Genomic DNA, 20,604 nt, shown 5'->3' on the forward strand with positions numbered 1-20,604 from the left:
CTGATTCCACCATGTTTTTTTACTGACACGCCCCAAACCGGGAAACTCTGAGCTCAGAGACCTGATCATAAGTTCCATTGTTTCTTAACAATTCCTGGTGAGTCTCAGCAGAGAGAGGCGTTCTGAGTCTCGGTCTGAGATTCGGGAATAATTAAGGTGGGATCTGGAGTTCCGGATTATCCAGTTAAATGACGTTATATTGAAGTCTCAGTGTGTGAGTTACTAAAGCTCCTCGTTCTCCTGTGTTTGATTGACAGGAAGTCAGTGAGCATACGGAGAGAAACGCAGAGGGTGCGACCTTCACCAAAACCTTCCTCCCAAACCACCACCATCATCTGCATCATCATCATCACCTTCGTCATCAAAATGAGGACTTTGCCTGCTGACCAACACTATGGATCATCTCTCTCTCTCTCTCTCTCTCTCTCTCTCTCTCTCTCTCTCTATCTCTCTCGGATCTTCTTTTCACCAGTTAAAGCTCCAGCCAAAGCTCACCTTCTACACCTGTGCTTGGAATGGACAGTATGTGTGTGTGTGTGTGTGTGTGATATGCTGGAGTGCTGGAGCAGTTTGGACGCTGGATCAGGACTTTAATCAAAGCTTTCTCCAGCTGCGCTCCTTCTCCTCTGTTTTCTCTCTTTAAGTTTGAGCTGTCCTGTAAAATTCCCTCTTCAGTAACTGGGACATGATATTCGGTCAGTGCTGGACACGAGCGTCTTCTCGCTGTATACCCGAGCGAGTGTGTATCAGAGCAGTAGTGTATATTCGTCTCTGTAGGAGACACACACTAAACACAGTGTTTATATTCAACTGTTTATGATGAATCACTTAATCTGTATTAAAAGATATTGATTTTCTAATATGGCTTGTGTAGAGAAGTTCATCAGTGTGTGTGTGTGTGTTCATATGAGTGTGTATACAGAACAATGATTGTGCTGACCTTCATCTGCTCAGCTCAGTTTCTTCATTATGAACATATATGAATCAGTCCTCAAATTTACTTTTTGTCCAGTGTAAAGGAGATGATATTATTTAATAATTCAATGAACAGAGTCATATTTATTTATTTTATTGTTGTAGCTTGAATGGTATTGCATCATTTTTTGTGTGTATTTTCCATCAGCGCTCTGACATCATGAGCTCTTCAGCCCTGTCTTAGACACTTCTGATGGAATAAAAATCCTGGGCTGATCTCAGGACAGTGTTTCTGATTACAGTAGCAGTCCCTAGAATTAAAAATGAATAAAGTCTCATTATTATTCACATGGTCCACAACTCCCTGAGGTCAGCTGCAGGATTTTAAAGCCCAATTACACAACTCTAGACATTTCATCATCCTTACACTTCAGAGTATCACAGCCATGTCTACACAACAACCTGAACAACTCAGAAAACAGCGCTGTTCTATTCTCTGTGTCCAGCTGAAGTCTTTCACTGCTGTTAATGATTATTAATGAGGTCATCAGTCCAGCGCCTGCTGTGTCCAGTACTGAGTGTTCAGGTCGCGGTCGTGACAGCAGAACACACACGGGTTAGAGTGCCTAAAAACACACAGTGACACTCTGGAAGGTTTCTAATCAGAGAGCATAATAATAATAATAATAATAATAATAATAATAATATACTCACGTACACACACACAGATTTCACACCTTTAAGATAACATGTATAGTAATGTTGGGTTTCACAGACACAGACCTTTTTTTAACACATATTAATAATATAAATATAGATGATCATCCTGAGAGATACAGTGAGAGTGATACAGTATATATAATGAGGTGATACATGCAGGGGCTTTAGTGTGTACAGGTCTGTGTCTGTCTACTTGCTTCCTCTCTCCCTCTTTTCTTCTCTCCCTCTCTTCCTCTCTCCCTCTTTTCCTCTCTCCCTCTCTTCCTCTCTCCTTCTTTTTCTCTCACCCTCTCTTCCTCTCTCTCTCCTCCTTTCTCCCTCTCCCCTTCTATCCTCCTTCCCTCTCCCTCCCTCTCTTCATCTCATCCTTTTTATCTCTATTCCTCTCTCCCTCTTCTTTTCTACCTCTTTCCCTCTCTCTCCCTTTCTCCTTCTCCTCCTGTCTCCCTCTTAACTTTTCCTCTCTCTCTCTTCTTGTATCTCTCTCCCACTCTCCCTCCCTCTTCCTCTCTCTCTCCCTCCTTCTTGTATCTCTCTCCCACTCTCCCTCCCTCTTCCTCTCTCTCTCCCTCCTTCTTGTATCTCTCTCCCACTCTCCCTCCCTCTTCCTCTCTCTCCCCCTCTTCCTCTCTCTCCCTCTCTCCGCAGCTCTCTGTCTGATTGGTGGACTGAGTGTCAGTCATCGTTACCTCTAAGCCAAATGATCAGTGGGATGCGGCTGAAATGGGATTCAGTTTGTCTTTAAAGTGTGCATGGAAGTGATGGTGAGCCAGCCCTTTGGCTCTCTCTCTCTCTCTTTCTCTCTCTCTCTCTCTCTCTTTCTCTCTCTCTCTCTCTCTCTCACACACACACACACACACACACTGTGTTTATTGACTAACTTCTTGGCTTGTGATGGCATTTGTCTGCTTTGCTGCTCTTCCGTGCTAAGCGTCTGTTCTTTGCTTTGCGCTAACTCTGCTAACTGTTGCTGCTGTTTGTTAACATCATGCTAATGTTTGTGTTGTTAGTGTTGGATTGGAATCTCTCCCTTAAGGACCACCTGCTACATTGGTCATCCTTCAACTGGCCACTTGTTACAGCTGCTTAAAGTAGAATAACGTATACTGTATTGTAATAAAAATCCAGAGCCGTAGCTAGTGTGCACTCATCCTGTGCAGGAGATCTTTAAATCCCCAAGAGGCTTTTAATGTTAATTAAATAAATAAATGCTGGAGCCATTAGCTTAAAAGCAGTTGTGCTCTTGGTGGTGGCTGTGAGTCTTTTGACGTTCCTTTGGCTTCTGTAGTTTTGTGTTGTGGTTGTGAGCCCTGTAGGAAGGATCAAACAAATAGTTTTAGCTAATCTGTTAGAATTTAAGGTTCTTCACTTAAGTCCTCAAGTAGACACTGCAGTGGGAGAGTCTGGACACGATTCAGTAAAAATGCAGACCTCTGGTGCAGTTGAGGAAGGAGAGGTTCCTCCATGAGTTAGAGCATGAGTTAAACATCTTTCATCAGTTTCTCATGGCTCTGGAGACGTGCCTCATCTAAAGGTGCATTCTGCATGATGTGTTCTGGTGTAGTCTGAAGAAAAGGTGTTTTGTAAGATGGAGATGGAGACAGAGAAAGAGATTCTTCATCAGATCTGATCCCATAAAGTCCTCCTGGAAATCTCCACCACTTCCTCCTGTATTCCCTCCTTCTGAACCTCAGGTAGATTCTTCAGAACTTTGCTTAAGTCAGATTTAAGTATACAGATCTGTCTTGCTATCTCCATTTAAGCAAGCTGTAGTAGATGCTTATTTTTAATGTATTTGAACACAGAGCAACCTTCACTTGGCTAAAAGGGATTTGGTCTTTCCTTGCTTGCTTGCAGTGCTTGTTGATAGGAAAGGTTCATGAAGTTTGTTCTTTGGGAAGCTGTAGAAAAACTGCAAGATTCTGAAATGAGCCTCAGAAGCATAAAGGTTCTGTACCCTAAAAAAACGAGTTCACAAACCTTTATTGAATTTTCCAGAGAAAGGGAAATGATTTGATAAATAGTACACTTCAACCTTTATGATAGTGAGTCTTAGAAAACTCAGTTTGTTAGAAAAATTCAAAAATACTGTGCCTGAGAAGGTAGTCATCCATCTGACGTAAGGTTTCAGCACTGCTTGAAGCTGGTACACTCACTGATAAATTTGTACTTATACATAAGAGCATTTTTAAACCTTCCCGACCTGAATAGCTGCTATCTTTAAACATTTAGTGGAACTCATGTGTTTTGGTTTGATTATGTAAGACTGCCAGTGCATCAAGTTCATTTATGCTCAGAGTTAGTCACTGGTCTGGTTAATATGGCACTATGAAGCATTGCCTTTAGAAGGAATAGATCTCATATTAAGGTAAAGACCTAGCTGGTGGTAACATGGCTCCTGAAATTTTAAATAAACCAACTCTTTGTTCTCAGTTTGAGAAGTGTCAGGGCATGTCTATATATTTTTACTAGGATTGCTGATGTTTAGGAAACTATTAAGAAATCTTATCCAATTGTTCCATCACCAGTGGGAGCACAAGCCCTAACAAGGGGGACATGAAGCAACTGATTGTTAGCAGAGAGCGACCTGGTGAGGCTCAGCCATCTGATTCTAGTCTGGAGAGGTGTCTGTCCTTTGTGTCCTTTGTGACTCCAGACATGTAGCATTAAAAAAAGTTGTCAGATTGTCAGTGTATCTTCAACATGTCCTTCACAAGGCCCATGTCCTTGGTCTGGACATTTGGGTATTAGTAAAACTTATACTTGTGTCCTTAAGCAATTCTTCTGGCCTGCTTAAAGGACAGATGTCACTAAATTCTGTCTTCCATGCCATATTTGTCATTATGCAGGTAAACCAATCCAGATCTGCTCATTAACACCCAATCCCAGCATTTTTAATGTTCTAGCTGACTGTGTAGGTCCTTCACCCAAGAGGATGTCTGAAAAACTATACTTGTAGACACTAATGTGAGTAGCGACCTGTTACCTTCAGGCTATTCCACTACAAAAGATCACAGTACCAGTTGCAGTCAAAGCACTGATTAAATTCAAGTTTCTGGGCTTCCTAGAGTAGAACAGTTTGATCAAGGAACTAACTTTCTGTCTAACATTTTATCTCAAGCTTTGATCTCTTTGAAGATTCATCATCAGATTTCCAACACATATCACCCCAAATCACAAGGTGCCCTAGAGTGGTTTCATCATTCTCTAACGTCTGTGCTGTGAACATACAGAACAGGATTGGGATGTAGACCTTCTGCTGGTTTTATTTGCAGTACATGAAGCAGTACAAGAGTCAGTCCTGAAGAATCAGTGTTTAGACATACAGTCTGAGGTCCACTGAAGATTTTAATGGGGGACCTCCTGTCTGAGAGTGATGCTGTCTCATGTAATGTGCTGGATTATGTTAGTAATATATGTGAAAGAATACACAAGGTTTGTGATGTAGATAATGAAGCTCTGCTTGAAGAGGAATTATGATAGAAGGGCAAAGCTCAGAATTCTTCAGCCAGGAGACAAGGTTTGGTACATTTTCTGCCCCTTACACATAGTTAAAATGCATAGATTTAACACTGTTATCCTCCTAACTGAGAGCAGCAGGTCTGCAGTTGTCACATTAGCATGTTGAAGACTGTTGAAAGCATCACCCTCACTTAAAACGTCTCCTGCTTGGGGAGATCACTGCAGTACCATGACCCCAATGGGCCAAAAGGTCAGAGCAGAAACTGCGAGCCAGGCCAAAACTGGGACGTCTGCCTTTCCATGCACATAAATGTAATATGGAGTTGTCCCGCCCTTTACAACTATAACAGCTTCAACTCTTCTGGGAAGGCTTTCCACAAGGTTTAGGAGTGTGTTTATGGGAATTTTTGACCATTCCTCTAGAAGCACATTTGTGAGGTCAGGCACTGATGTTGGACAAGAAGGTCTGGCTCTCAGTCTCCACTCTAATTCATCCCAAAGGTGTTCTATGGGGTTGAGGCCAGGACTCTGTGCAGGCCAGTCAAGTTCCTCCACACCAAACTCACTCATCCATGTCTTTATGGACCTTGCTTTGGTCACTGGTGTGCAGTCATGTTGGAACAGGAAGGGGTCATCCCCAAACTGTTCCCACAAAGAGCATGAAATTGTCCAAAATGTCTTGGTATGAAGCTGAAGCATTAAGAGTTCCTTTCACTGGAACTAAGGGGTGGAGCCCAAACCCTGAAAAACAACACCTGAATTAATTGATTTGGAGGGTTGATTTGGCAATATAGTGTATATAAGCATATGGTAGATTGTCAAACCCTGCTGCTATCAGACTTATCTTCAAAGTTAGATCACTGGCCAGAGGAACAAAAGAAGAACGTTTCTGGGTTGTAACATTTATTTGGTGGTTTCCTCTCAAGCCAATGTTCTACCTCTGAATCAGCTAATATGGCAAGCTGAGCTTCTATAAAGGAATAAGTTGGTGTTTTTTGGAACTTGGCTTAGCTAAACCTAGCTCAAGTCCTTACTTACCTTTACTTGTTCCCAAATCTGATTCCAAATATAGGTTCTGTACAGACTACCGACAGGTGAATGTGGTTATAGTTTCTGATTTCTTTCCTTTATCAAGAATAGATGACTGCATTGGTAATGTTGGCTCTTCCAACTTAGCTTCTAATCTGGACTTCACTAAAGGGCTATTGGCATGGTCCACTAACTCCCTGAGCTTCGAGACTTCAGCATTTGTTATGCTAGATAATTTCTTGCAGTATATAGTAATGCTCCAGCTACTTTTCAGAGATTGATCAGTGCAGTTTTGACTGACATTACTAATTGCAGTTAGGTTATTAGCTGCTGAACCTGCTGTGGGATCAATATTAATTAGCAACTTCTTAAAGTCTGGCCGTAGTCACTAAGATCTAGATGTGTGTCAAATTTCTACCACAGATAATGTCAGCAAACTCCTAAAAAGTCAACAGAAAGAGTTAGCATTAATTTGATGTGTTCAGAGTTTTGAACAGAACACGAAGGAAGAGTTACAAAAATTTACTAAGAACTATCATAAACTGCTGAAAGCACAGTCAGTGTGTCTACTGAACATATAAATATAAATAAAGCTTATAAATATTTATAAATATCGTTATTAACTGTTTATATTATATTGCTATTAACTGTAAATTGCATTATTGAGCATCCGATGAACAATTTATAATACATAATACAGAGAGCTATGATTTTTTTTTTTGGTGGATGCTTATCAGCTAAGAACAGGAATGTTATAAGTATTTAAAAACATCACTTTATTTTGCCATTTTAACAGTTTTTAATTTTGCAATAGGTTTTGCAAAATATATTTGATGTTTTGCATGATTGCCTATTTATCAAGAATTTTCACAAAATTTGGCAGATATAAGGACTTAATTATATGTTATATTTAATTATATGTTAGCTATGGAAGCTTTAATAATAGAGTGAATTCCAGGTTAGATTTACTGTTTTATTTAATTAATTGTGGGATTTAATATAAGGTTTAATTATATGCTAGTAGCTTTCCTCAAGGAAGGAATTTAAATTAATATTAAACACGGCTATAGAGATTGTGAAGCTGCAGTCTGATATAGACCTGTACTCTGATATAGACCTGTACTCTGATATAGACCTATACTCTGATATAGACGTGTACTCTGATAAAGACCTATACTCTGATATAGACCTATACTCTGATATAGACCTGTACTCTGATAAAGACCTGTCCTCTGATATAGACCTATACTCTGATATAGACGTGTACTCTGATATAGACCTGTACTCTGATAAAGACCTATACTCTGATATAGACCTATACTCTGATATAGACCTGTACTCTGATATAGACCTATACTCTGATATAGACCTATACTCTGATATAGACCTGTACTCTGATATAGACCTATACTCTGATATAGACCTATACTCTGATATAGACCTGTACTCTGATATAGACCTGTACTCTGATATAGACCTGTACTCTGATATAGACGTGTACTCTGATGTAGACCTGTACTCTGATATAGACCTGTACTCTGATGTAGACCTGTACTCTGATATAGACCTGTACTCTGATATAGAGCTGTACTCTGATATAGACCTGTACTCTGATATAGACCTATACTCTGATATAGACCTATACTCTGATATAGACCTGTACTCTGATAAAGACCTGTCCTCTGATATAGACCTATACTCTGATATAGACCTGTACTCTGATATAGACCTATACTCTGATATAGACCTGTACTCTGATATAGACCTGTACTCTGATATAGACCTATACTCTGATATAGAGCTGTACTCTGATATAGACGTGTACTCTGATATAGACGTGTACTCTGATAAAGACCTGTCCTCTGATATAGACCTATACTCTGATATAGACCTGTCCTCTGATATAGACCTATACTCTGATATAGACCTGTACTCTGATATAGACGTGTACTCTGATAAAGACCTGTCCTCTGATATAGACCTATACTCTGATATAGACCTGTACTCTGATAAAGACCTGTCCTCTGATATAGACCTATACTCTGATATAGACCTGTACTCTGATATAGACCTGTACTCTGATATAGACGTGTACTCTGATAAAGACCTGTCCTCTGATATAGACCTATACTCTGATATAGACCTGTACTCTGATAAAGACCTGTCCTCTGATATAGACCTATACTCTGATATAGACCTGTACTCTGATATAGACCTGTACTCTGATATAGACGTGTACTCTGATAAAGACCTGTCCTCTGATATAGACCTATACTCTGATATAGACCTGTACTCTGATAAAGACCTGTCCTCTGATAAAGACCTATACTCTGATATAGACCTGTACTCTGATGTAGACCTGTACTCTGATAAAGACCTGTCCTCTGATATAGACCTATACTCTGATATAGACCTGTACTCTGATATAGACGTGTACTCTGATATAGACATGTACTCTGATGTAGACCTGTACTCTGATATAGACCTATACTCTGATATAGACGTGTACTCTGATATTGACCTGTACTCTGATATAGACCTATACTCTGATATAGACCTGTACTCTGATATAGACCTATACTCTGATATAGACCTATACTCTGATATAGACCTGTACTCTGATATAGACCTATACTCTGATATAGACCTATACTCTGATATAGACCTGTACTCTGATATAGACCTATACTCTGATATAGACCTATACTCTGATATAGACGTGTACTCTGATATTGACCTGTACTCTGATATAGACCTATACTCTGATATAGACCTATAATCTGATATAGACGTGTACTCTGATATAGACCTGTACTCTGATATAGACCTATACTCTGATATAGACCTATACTCTGATATAGACCTATACTCTGATATAGACCTGTACTCTGATAAAGACCTGTCCTCTGATATAGACCTATACTCTGATATAGACCTGTACTCTGATATAGACGTGTACTCTGATAAAGACCTGTCCTCTGATATAGACCTATACTCTGATATAGACCTGTACTCTGATAAAGACCTGTCCTCTGATATAGACCTATACTCTGATATAGACCTGTACTCTGATATAGACCTGTACTCTGATATAGACGTGTACTCTGATAAAGACCTGTCCTCTGATATAGACCTATCCTCTGATATAGACCTGTACTCTGATAAAGACCTGTCCTCTGATATAGACCTATACTCTGATATAGACCTGTACTCTGATATAGACCTGTACTCTGATATAGACGTGTACTCTGATAAAGACCTGTCCTCTGATATAGACCTATACTCTGATATAGACCTGTACTCTGATAAAGACCTGTCCTCTGATAAAGACCTATACTCTGATATAGACCTGTACTCTGATGTAGACCTGTACTCTGATAAAGACCTGTCCTCTGATATAGACCTATACTCTGATATAGACCTGTACTCTGATATAGACGTGTACTCTGATATAGACATGTACTCTGATGTAGACCTGTACTCTGATATAGACCTATACTCTGATATAGACGTGTACTCTGATATTGACCTGTACTCTGATATAGACCTATACTCTGATATAGACCTGTACTCTGATATAGACCTATACTCTGATATAGACCTATACTCTGATATAGACCTGTACTCTGATATAGACCTATACTCTGATATAGACCTGTACTCTGATATAGACCTATACTCTGATATAGACCTATACTCTGATATAGACCTATACTCTGATATAGACGTGTACTCTGATATTGACCTGTACTCTGATATAGACCTATACTCTGATATAGACCTATAATCTGATATAGACGTGTACTCTGATATAGACCTGTACTCTGATATAGACCTATACTCTGATATAGACGTGTACTCTGATATTGACCTGTACTCTGATATAGACCTATACTCTGATATAGACCTATACTCTGATATAGACCTATACTCTGATATAGACCTGTACTCTGATAAAGACCTGTCCTCTGATATAGACCTATACTCTGATATAGACGTGTACTCTGATAAAGACCTGTCCTCTGATATAGACCTATACTCTGATATAGACCTGTACTCTGATAAAGACCTGTACTCTGATAAAGACCTGTACTCTGATAAAGACCTGTCCTCTGATATAGACCTATACTCTGATATAGAGCTGTACTCTGATATAGACCTGTACTCTGATATAGAGCTGTACTCTGATGTAGACCTATACTCTGATATAGACCTGTACTCTGATATAGACCTATACTCTGATATAGAGCTGTACTCTGATATAGACCTGTACTCTGATGTAGACCTGTACTCTGATGTAGACCTGTACTCTGATGTAGACCTATACTCTGATATAGAGCTGTACTCTGATATAGACCTATACTCTGATATAGACCTGTACTCTGATGTAGACCTGTACTCTGATATAGACCTGTACTCTGATATAGACCAATACTCTGATATAGACCAATACTCTGATATAGACCTGTACTCTGATGTAGACCTGTACTCTGATATAGACCAATACTCTGATATAGACATGTACTCTGATATAGACCTGTACTCTGATATAGACCTATACTCTGATATAGACCTGTACTCTGATGTAGACCTGTACTCTGATATAGACCTGTACTCTGATATAGACCAATACTCTGATATAGACCAATACTCTGATATAGACCTGTACTCTGATGTAGACCTGTACTCTGATATAGACCAATACTCTGATATAGAGCTGTACTCTGATATAGACGTGTACTCTGATATAGACCTATACTCTGATATAGAGCTGTACTCTGATGTAGACCTATACTCTGATATAGACCTATACTCTGATATAGACCTATACTCTGATATAGACCTATACTCTGATATAGACCTGTACTCTGATATAGACGTGTACTCTGATATAGACCTATACTCTGATATAGAGCTGTACTCTGATGTAGACCTATACTCTGATATAGACCTATACTCTGATATAGACCTATACTCTGATATAGAGCTGTACTCTGATATAGACCTGTACTCTGATATAGACCTATACTCTGATATAGACCTATACTCTGATATAAAGCTTTACTCTGATGTAGACCTATACTCTGATATAGACCTATACTCTGATATAGAGCTGTACTCTGATATAGACCTGTACTCTGATATAGAGCTGTACTCTGATATAGACCTGTACTCTGATATAGAGCTGTACTCTGATGTAGACCTATACTCTGATATAGACCTATACTCTGATGTAGACCTATACTCTGATATACACCTGTACTCTGATATAGAGCTGTACTCTGATATAGACCTATACTCTGATATAGAGCTGTACTCTGATATAGACCTATACTCTGATATAGACGTATACTCTGATATAGAGCTGTACTCTTATGTAGACCTATACTCTGATATAGAGCTGTACTCTGATATAGAGCTGTACTCTGATATAGACCTATACTCTGATATAGAGCTGTACTCTGATATAGACCTATACTCTGATATAGAGCTGTACTCTGATATAGACCTATACTCTGATATAGAGCTGTACTCTGATATAGACCTATACTCTGATATAGAGCTGTACTCTGATATAGAGCTGTACTCTGATATAGACCTATACTCTGATATAGAGCTGTACTCTGATATAGAGCTGTACTCTGATATAGACCTATACTCTGATATAGAGCTGTACTCTTATGTAGACCTATACTCTGATATAGAGCTGTACTCTGATATAGACCTATACTCTGATATAGAGCTGTACTCTGATATAGACCTATACTCTGATATAGAGCTGTACTCTGATATAGACCTATACTCTGATATAGAGCTGTACTCTGATATAGACCTATACTCTGATATAGAGCTGTACTCTGATATAGAGCTGTACTCTGATATAGACCTATACTCTGATATAGAGCTGTACTCTGATATAGACCTATACTCTGATATAGACCTGTACTCTGATATAGACCTGTACTCTGATATAGACCTGTACTCTGATGTAGACCTGTACTCTGATGTAGACCTGTACTCTGATGTAGACCTATACTCTGATATAGAGCTGTACTCTGATGTAGACCTATACTCTGATGTAGACCTGTACTCTGATATAGACCTATACTCTGATATAGAGCTGTACTCTGATATAGACCTATACTCTGATATAGAGCTGTACTCTGATGTAGACCTATACTCTGATATAGAGCTGTACTCTGATGTAGACCTATACTCTGATATAGAGCTGTACTCTGATATAGACCTATACTCTGATATAGAGCTGTACTCTTATGTAGACCTGTACTCTGATATAGAGCTGTACTCTGATGTAGACCTGTACTCTGAAATAGACTTTTTATATTTGTATAATCTGAAAATATTTTTACAAGATGAATGTAGTTATATTTTCTGGAGAGAGAGGTGGGAATGGGGAGGAGTTAACCTTTCAATCAGAGATGTATAAAGAGAAGTAACAAAGCTAAACAAATCATTTTGACCATCTAAGCAGTTTGTTATGAAACAGGACATCTACTAACTCTGTATAAAAACATTTTCTGCACTGAATGTGAAGTGATACGAGGTGGTGGAGAAAATCCTGAGACTGAAGGTGAAACTAGAGACAGCGAGGACCATTAAAACAGAGGTTATCCCAGTGGTAGTGACCCTTCAGCTGAAAGAATGTTTGCAGCAGATTCAGGAAGTGATAACATCAGTCTGAATCCCACAGAGTGCAACCCTGTCTCTGTTAACACCTCTTTCTCACATGCTTGATAAAGTTGACTTACTCACACTGACTGCCTGACAACTACACTGCTGTATTGATTTTCTGTGTGTGTGTGTGTGTCTGCAATCTGTATAAGAAGAAAATGAGAGGGCCTAAAACACAACCTTGTGGAACACCGAACATAACAGTATGCATAGATAAGTCATTATTTCTACATTAGATCTACACACTGATAACGGTTAGTCAAGGAGAGGGCTGTTCCTTTAACACCAATAACATGTTCTAACCTATCAAGTAGATCAGTGTGGTCAATGGTGTCAAAAGCTGCACTAAGATCAAACAACACCATCAAAGAGACACAACCCTGATCAGAGGTCAGTAACAGGTCAATTTCCACTTCAACCAGTGGTGTCTCTGTGCTATGATGAGGCCTAAATCCTGACTGATTTCATGAATGTTATTCCTGTGTAGCTCAAAACATAACTGCTGTGCTACTGCCTTTTCTAGGATCTTGGAGGTAAAGGAGAGGTTTGATATTGACCTGTAGCTGGACAGATGACAGTGTTCGAGGTCAGTTTTTCTTAATTAGGGCTTTAATAACTGCTAGTTTAAATAAATAAATTAAATCAGTCTCTCAAAGGGGAGTGAAACATTCTAAGCGCTGATCTGATATAGTAATATTGCCATCTACATGATTAGCTATTAAATAGTCTGGTTTTAAACTAATAGTCAAAAAATGTTCTCAATCTTTCCATCAAAATAATTCATGAAGTCATTGCTACTGCATATTGATGGCATTTATTTCTACAGTGGTTTTATTCTTAGTTACTTTTACTATAGTATTAAATTAAAAAAAATCAGGATTATTCTCATTATCCTCAATTAGAGTGGAAAGATATGCTAATCTATTAGCACTAAGAGATTTCCTTGTAGCTCAGGAGGCTTTCTGTCCATGAGACTTAAAATACTCCCAGTTCAATTTGATTCCATTTACATTCCCAGTGTTCTGTGCATCTGTGTGTGGTCTTTATACCAGGGTGCTAGCTTTTCCCTCTAATTATTTTTCTTTTAAGTGGAGCTACATTATCTAGGGTGTAGCGAAATGCTGACTCTCAACACTCAAAGTTGCTGTTCTCAGAGGGTCTTTACTTTAATCAAATTGAATATTAAAGTCTTTAACAATTAATGCTTTGTTGAGAGAAGCAACTAGGTTTAAAACAAAATCTACAAATTCACAGAGGAATTCAGAGTATGGCCCTGGGGCTCTGTAAATAACTATTAAAATAATCGTCTAGTTAGACTTATTTCTTTGTGGTTACATATTTTAACTTAGTATAAAGAACTTTGAAGGTGTTAAATTTGTATCTAGGTGTTTGTGTGACACCTCTCATCACCGTGACACCTCCTCCCCTACCTGTTAGGTGAGACTGATGTATAGAAATACAGCTCTGGAAAAAAAAATAAGAGCCCATTGCAAAATAATGAGTTTCTTCTGTTTTTTTCTTCCAGGGCCATGTATTGGTGAGATGAAGAGTTTTGTTTCAGTTTTTGTGAACTGCTGACAATATTTCTCCTAAATTCCAAATATAACTATTGTTATTTAGAGTGTATATTTAAAGGAAATGACAACACATCAAAATAACCCAAGATCCTGCAGTATTAGCAGAGCTTTAATAACTCAAATAAAACAAAATGCAAATCATTTGTAAACAGATTGTGTTAATGCTTTGTGTAAATAACATTAAGAGATCAGTATTTGGAGGAATAACCCCGATCTGCATGTATTTCCATGATCTCCACCAGTTTCTCACTACTATTCATTCAAACTCACACTTTTGTACACAATACTTATCTCATTCTAGATTGTGTACATGCCTCACATCTGTATATATGTTTGGACAGTTGCTTTCATTTTTTACATTCTATTGCACTACTTCTCACGCAAGTCACTTTATACAGTATTTATTTAACTTATTCTAGCTCTTTTGTAAAATTGTGTACATTTGTACAGACAATTCATACCTATGTATATGTTTGCACCTGACATCAAGACAAATTCCTAGTACTGTAAAGTGCTCTTTGCTGACCCTTTGCTGTACCTGGCAATAAAATGTTTTCTGATTTCTGATTCATTGCTGTTGGGGAAGAGCAGAGGTTTTCAATAGGGTTCACATCTGGAGATTGGGCAGTGGTCTCTTATTTTTTTCCAGAGCTGTATAAGGAATCCTATATATGGGCAAGATTCATTTAATGCTACAAATTCGTTTGGTTTAATCCCTGTTTGTTAAAAATGGAACACTAATCCCCAGATCAGTCCAATTAACAATGAGTGCTTTAGATGAAAGAGATCTAATGTGTAACAGTCCTAGCTTCAGATCAAATCTGCTGGCACTATGATCTAGTTTTATGCTAATCAGGCTACTAGAACAAATTTTGTTTTGAGTTTTCTACACTTTTTTTAGCTCAGGGAACAGACAAAATCTCAATATTGTAAACCCTAGGTGGAGACTCATTGCAGCTAGCCGACAGTTGGATTAATCTGCTTGTCTGCTTCCTGGCCTTGGCTCTGAATCATCATTGATTAACTAGGCCTGTTCTGAGACTATGTTCTATGCTGCAAGAAATGAGAGCAGCACATTCCCTGAGTGGGGTGGACACTGTCTTGTCCCAACAGGCCAGCCTTGCTCCAATTATCCATTGTTCTCAGAGCACCAGCAGGACATCCAGCAATTCACTGACCAAAACCTGCTGTAAGATACTTTAGCAGATTATGTATTGCCTACATTACTATTTTGAAAATGGCCATGTCTAGGGAACATGATCTGGCCATCAATGGATTGGAATATCATCTGGGCATCACTGGACTGGAACATCATCTGGCCTTAAGTGGATCTTTAACTGCTCCCTGTAAGGTTATATTCCAGCTCTTGTTTGACAGGAGTGGATCTTCTGCTGTTGTAGCCCATCAACTTTATGGGTTTTTTTGTTGTTGTTGTGTTGCACATTTTGAGATGCTTTTGTCAAGATTCAGTCTTACAGTTAGTGTCATAAGTATTGCATTTTGTCTCACCTTTCATCCTCAGAGTGACATCTGATACCTCTGATACTGAACCTCTGATATCCCAGAGGTTCAGTGAAGCACACAAACCTCTTCAGCATGACCATGTCTCATTCCACGAAGGGTCTGTGGTGGTAAAACTGGAGCTCAGTTTCTGGATGAAGCTTTCAGTTTACTGGTCAGTCTGTGTCCCTGCACTCACCTATTGTCCCAGGCTGTGGGGAGATACTGTGAAGAATGAGGCTGCAATGAGGTTTCTCCACAGTTAATGGCCTTACAATCTTCAAATAAGAGCCAGTTCTCATCTCAATTGAGAGGAGCCAGTTGATGTGGTTCAGACGCCATATAACGAAGCCCACTCGATGGAGACCTGGGAGTAAGAGTCATTACCTTGGAGAAATTGCTGGAGATGTTTTATCTCACAGTTACAGACATTTACACTGCAACCAGCAGCAGATAGAGGACAAGAAAAACAAATGAATGAATGATTTGAAGACTAACAGATACAGGCATTGGCATTGCGAGACATCCCGAGATTACTCTATTCAGGATCAAGTCAGAAATGAGAAATCGTATTTTTTTATTGCGGTCTACTTAAAATCTTTGAATGGCTCATGCACAAGATAGCTTCTTCCTCCAGGTTACAAATAACGTTCTCCTGAGGTATTACTAAACAAAGACCTCCTGAATTCAGTTTCATCTGCTCTGGTAATCACTCTCATTACATTGTGACTGTATGTCCCGTGACAAGCTAAGCATTCCAGTGTTTGACTTTCTACCTTTGCAATTTTAACAGACTGTAAAAAGCTTTCACTTCAATCTGGAGTGAAAGGCAGAGCTTTCAAGTGCACTCTGACAGCTGTAATTTTGTTCAACACTTCCTGTTTTTCAACAGTGTGCTCTAGCATAAAAACTCCAGGATCTTTATTATGCTATTTCTTGCTGGATTTTTATTCATTATGTACAGTATACAGTATATCTGGTGGGTTATATGAGCTATAGGAATTCTAAATGATTTGTTTTGCAGTGGATATTTATAGAGGTCATTTTCTTCTTCTTTCTTCTCCCCCGTCCTCTTCTTCTTCTTCTTCTTCTTTTTCTTATTATGCTCAATCAGTACTGATTGGAAACCTTTTCAGATATCACTGTGGTGTACTTTTCTAAATATTAAATTCAACTGTGTTTTCCAGTGATTATGCTGACCTGGAGATTCTGCAGTTAAGAAAGCTGTTGAAAAACAGGTAGCACATGGAGAAGACAAGCACATGAATAAAATAGTACATAGTGCATTTCTGCTGTAAAGAAGCTGAGTGTTTTATCAGTATACAGTAGCAGGAAGGTTAGTATAAATAAACAGAATAGAAAGCACTACAACATTCCTTCAGGTCTCTGGGCCGGTTCTATTGATAAGGAGAGTCACCTGTACAGTTTTTCATCTGTAGAATTATTCCTGCGGATACAGTGGTAGGTTCTGCAGCTTTACTTTAGGGCGGTGTTTTCCAGTCTTAACTCCTCTCCTCTCTCCACTGCTCTTCTCTTGGTCCACAAATGACTGCAATGCTAAGGATTCCTCTGACAAACTCCTTAAGTTTGCATACGAAACCATGGTCATCAGAGACAGCGATGGGAGGTTGAACAGCCTGTGTCTGGTCTGGGTCCCAGCAACCCTGAGCTAGACATTCTCAAAACAGTGGAGATGGTATTGGACAAAAGGAGGAACCTCCCAGTATTACCCACCCTCAACATCCTGGACAGCACTGTGGCTACAGTGGAGTCATTCAGGTTCCTGGGCACTACCATCTCTCAGAACCTGAATTGAGAGACACACATTGACCCAACAGATGTTCTTCTTCACTAGTTAAAAAAGTTCAACCTGTCGCATGCTCTGCTACTTAGCCATCATCGAGCCTGCCCTGTGTAACTCTATCACGGTTCTATCACCAAATTAGAGAGAATGAATTTATAACAGACAATCAGGATGGCTGAGAGGATTATTTCTGCCCCCCTGTCCACCATCCAAGAACTGTATATGTTTTGCCCTCTGGCCATGAGCACACCTCACAATAAAGAGCATTCTGATTCTGATTACATTATGGGAAATGGCTATGTTTAGGGAAGAGCAGAAGAAGATCTTTAGCCTCTCATTCCTGCTCTTATTTGACACGTGTCTGAGGTGGTTTTCTGCTGATGTGGCCCATCAACCACAAAGTTTGGTTTGTTGTGAAATCTGAGGTACAGGGTGGTTCTTTTAGTTTCTGTAGCCTTCTCCTCTGAGCTGTCTCATCAACAGAACTGCCACTCATCACTGGACTGTGTTTATCTTTTGCAATATTTGGTATAAAGTCTAGAAACTGTTGCGAGTGAAATTCCCAGAGATTGGTAGATCAAACACTACAGCCTAGAGACATCAGACATGGCTGCCTTGAAACACTCTCTCACACACACACACACACACACACACACACACAGGACTCTCTAAAAGAGATTCACAAACACATGGTGAATTATATCCTGGATTGTCTCTTGTAGGCTGATCACATGACCTCTGCCCCTCCCTTGGTACTGAGTTTGCATAATATTTTGGATTATCACCTTTACGTTTTTGAAACTCTCCTCTGTCTCAGTTTCTGGCTCCAACTTAACTCAAATGTCAGCTGAGTCAGTAAACATATTCAGTTAATTCATTAATTGTCTGATTTTCTACATTTAATACTTTGGCTTTTACTGTAATATTTAATCATTAATCTTCATTTATCATAACTCATAAACCCTGAAAAAAACATATGCAGGCATGAGCAGGTTTATATTATAAAAGAAATCTTAAATAATGTTGTCTAGTTTTATCATAACGTTCAGAGTAAATGCAACAGTGGAGTTAAGTGCAGTTTGTCCAATAACTTTAATTTATGGTTAGTGTCTAATGATATTAAGACAATTAATTTTTATATTTTCTTTATTATTGTGCTGTTTGTTTTATAGTACTGATGTCACTTGTGTTCATGCATCAGATTGACACAACCAACACAAACTCCATTTCCCAAAGCGCACCATGGCCTACAAACATGGCCGCTCCAAACTCCAACATCTACAACACACTTCCATGTTCACCTTCTAATCACTCTCACCTGTTTACCATCACCATGTTCTTGAAGAACACCGATCAGCCATAACAGTGAGCACTGACCAGTGAAGTGAATAAGACTGAGTATCTCCTCATCATGGCACCTGTTAGTGGGTGGGATATATTAGGCAGCAAGTGAACATTTTGTCCTCAAAGACAAAGGGCCAAATTGTGATGGCTAGACCACTGGATCAGAGCATCTCCAAAACTGCAGCTCTTGTGGGGTGTTCCCGGTCTGCAGTGGTCAGTGTCTATCAAAAGTGGTCCAAGGAAGGAACAGTGGTGAACCGGTGACAGGGTCATGGGCGGTCAAGGCTCATTGATTCACGTGGGGAGAGAAGGCTGGACCGTGTGATCCGATCCAACAGACGAGCTACTGTTGCTCAAACTGCTGAAGAAGTTAATGCTGGTTCTGATAGAAAGGGGTCAGAATACACAGTGCAGGACAATGTGTTGTGCATGGGCCGCATAGCCGCAGACCGGTCAGTGTGCCCGTGCTGACCTCTGTGCACTGCTGAAAGATCCAACAATGGGCACGTGAGCCTCAGAACTGGACCAAAGAGCAATGGAAGAAGGTGTACTGGTCTGATGAATCACAGAGAGAGAGAGAGAGAGTTGTGTAATACTGTGTGTATTTATCACTGACTGCAGATGAGGGTATTATTCTTTTCCATCATTGAGTCACCAGTTTCTAGCTTTCTTCTGCTTGATCATGTTAAAGATCAGAGCGTTAAAGAAAATCTCTCAAATGAGGAAGAATTTTTGGAAATAAAACATCCATAAACTATCCTTACAAAACAGAAAATTCATTACAATGACAAGAGCATTAAAAATCTCACCTGATATTTCTGAGGTATCTTCCACTTCAGACTTCAGCAGGTCTCTCACATTCATCAAGGTGAAAGACATCATTCAGATCGTGAGCGTGAAGATTAAAAATAATCACTGTAGAACTGATTTAAAACAGAATGTTCTGAGAAAAATGTGCTCTTGTTCTGAGAGATCCTGTTAGTTCCTGTCATGTCTTGAGCTGCAATTTGCTGCAAAACCCATTAACTTTGAGGCTTGAAATCTTTAACAACGTGGATAATTAAATTTATGGACCATTAGACAAGGAAGATTGTAATTGCTCACTCAAATCTCTCATCATCATCATCATCATCATCATCATCATCTGCCCATCATAAAGAGTTCTATAAGTGTCTAAGAATAGAAGAGCAGAAGAGTTGGAGATGTGGAAGTGGCTTTTATTTGTTCCTTGTTCCTCAGAGAACCCACTGCAGGAACCAAGGGTTTTTATCGTCTGTCTCAGATGACCACAGCGCACTCAAAGCTCACACACATGTTGTATTGTCTGGTGTGTGTGAGTGCTCCACTCCAGTACTGAAGGTCATGCTGTAAACATTTGATGACGATCTCCTAGACTAGAGGAAGAAGATGACTGGAGACAGTAAATTACAATAATGCTGTGTTGGAAGGTCAGATATAGCAGTTTTAGATATATTTATATGAAGAGAACAAGAAAAGTGAAATAAAAGTCAAGTGGTAATAAAAATGACATCATTAAATAAATAGAGGTTTGAGGAATGA

The 20,604-nt window shown here is 39.2% G+C and overlaps 1 protein-coding gene across 2 annotated transcripts in view; it reads left to right on the plus strand.

Moving 5' to 3' along the window:
• Positions 1-860, plus strand: part of asic4a (acid-sensing (proton-gated) ion channel family member 4a) — a 64,378-nt gene extending 63,518 nt beyond the window's left edge. For both annotated transcript variants that reach the window (XM_058393662.1, XM_058393663.1), the window contains one exon: positions 258-860. In XM_058393662.1, the coding sequence (XP_058249645.1) occupies positions 258-386 (129 nt within the window). In that variant the 3' untranslated portion in view covers positions 387-860. The remainder of the gene's footprint in view (positions 1-257) is intronic.
• Positions 861-20,604: the final 19,744 nt, after the last annotated feature.

The sequence above is a fragment of the Hemibagrus wyckioides genome, linkage group LG06 (genome assembly GCF_019097595.1).
Source record: "Hemibagrus wyckioides isolate EC202008001 linkage group LG06, SWU_Hwy_1.0, whole genome shotgun sequence".
Lineage (NCBI taxonomy): Eukaryota > Metazoa > Chordata > Actinopteri > Siluriformes > Bagridae > Hemibagrus > Hemibagrus wyckioides.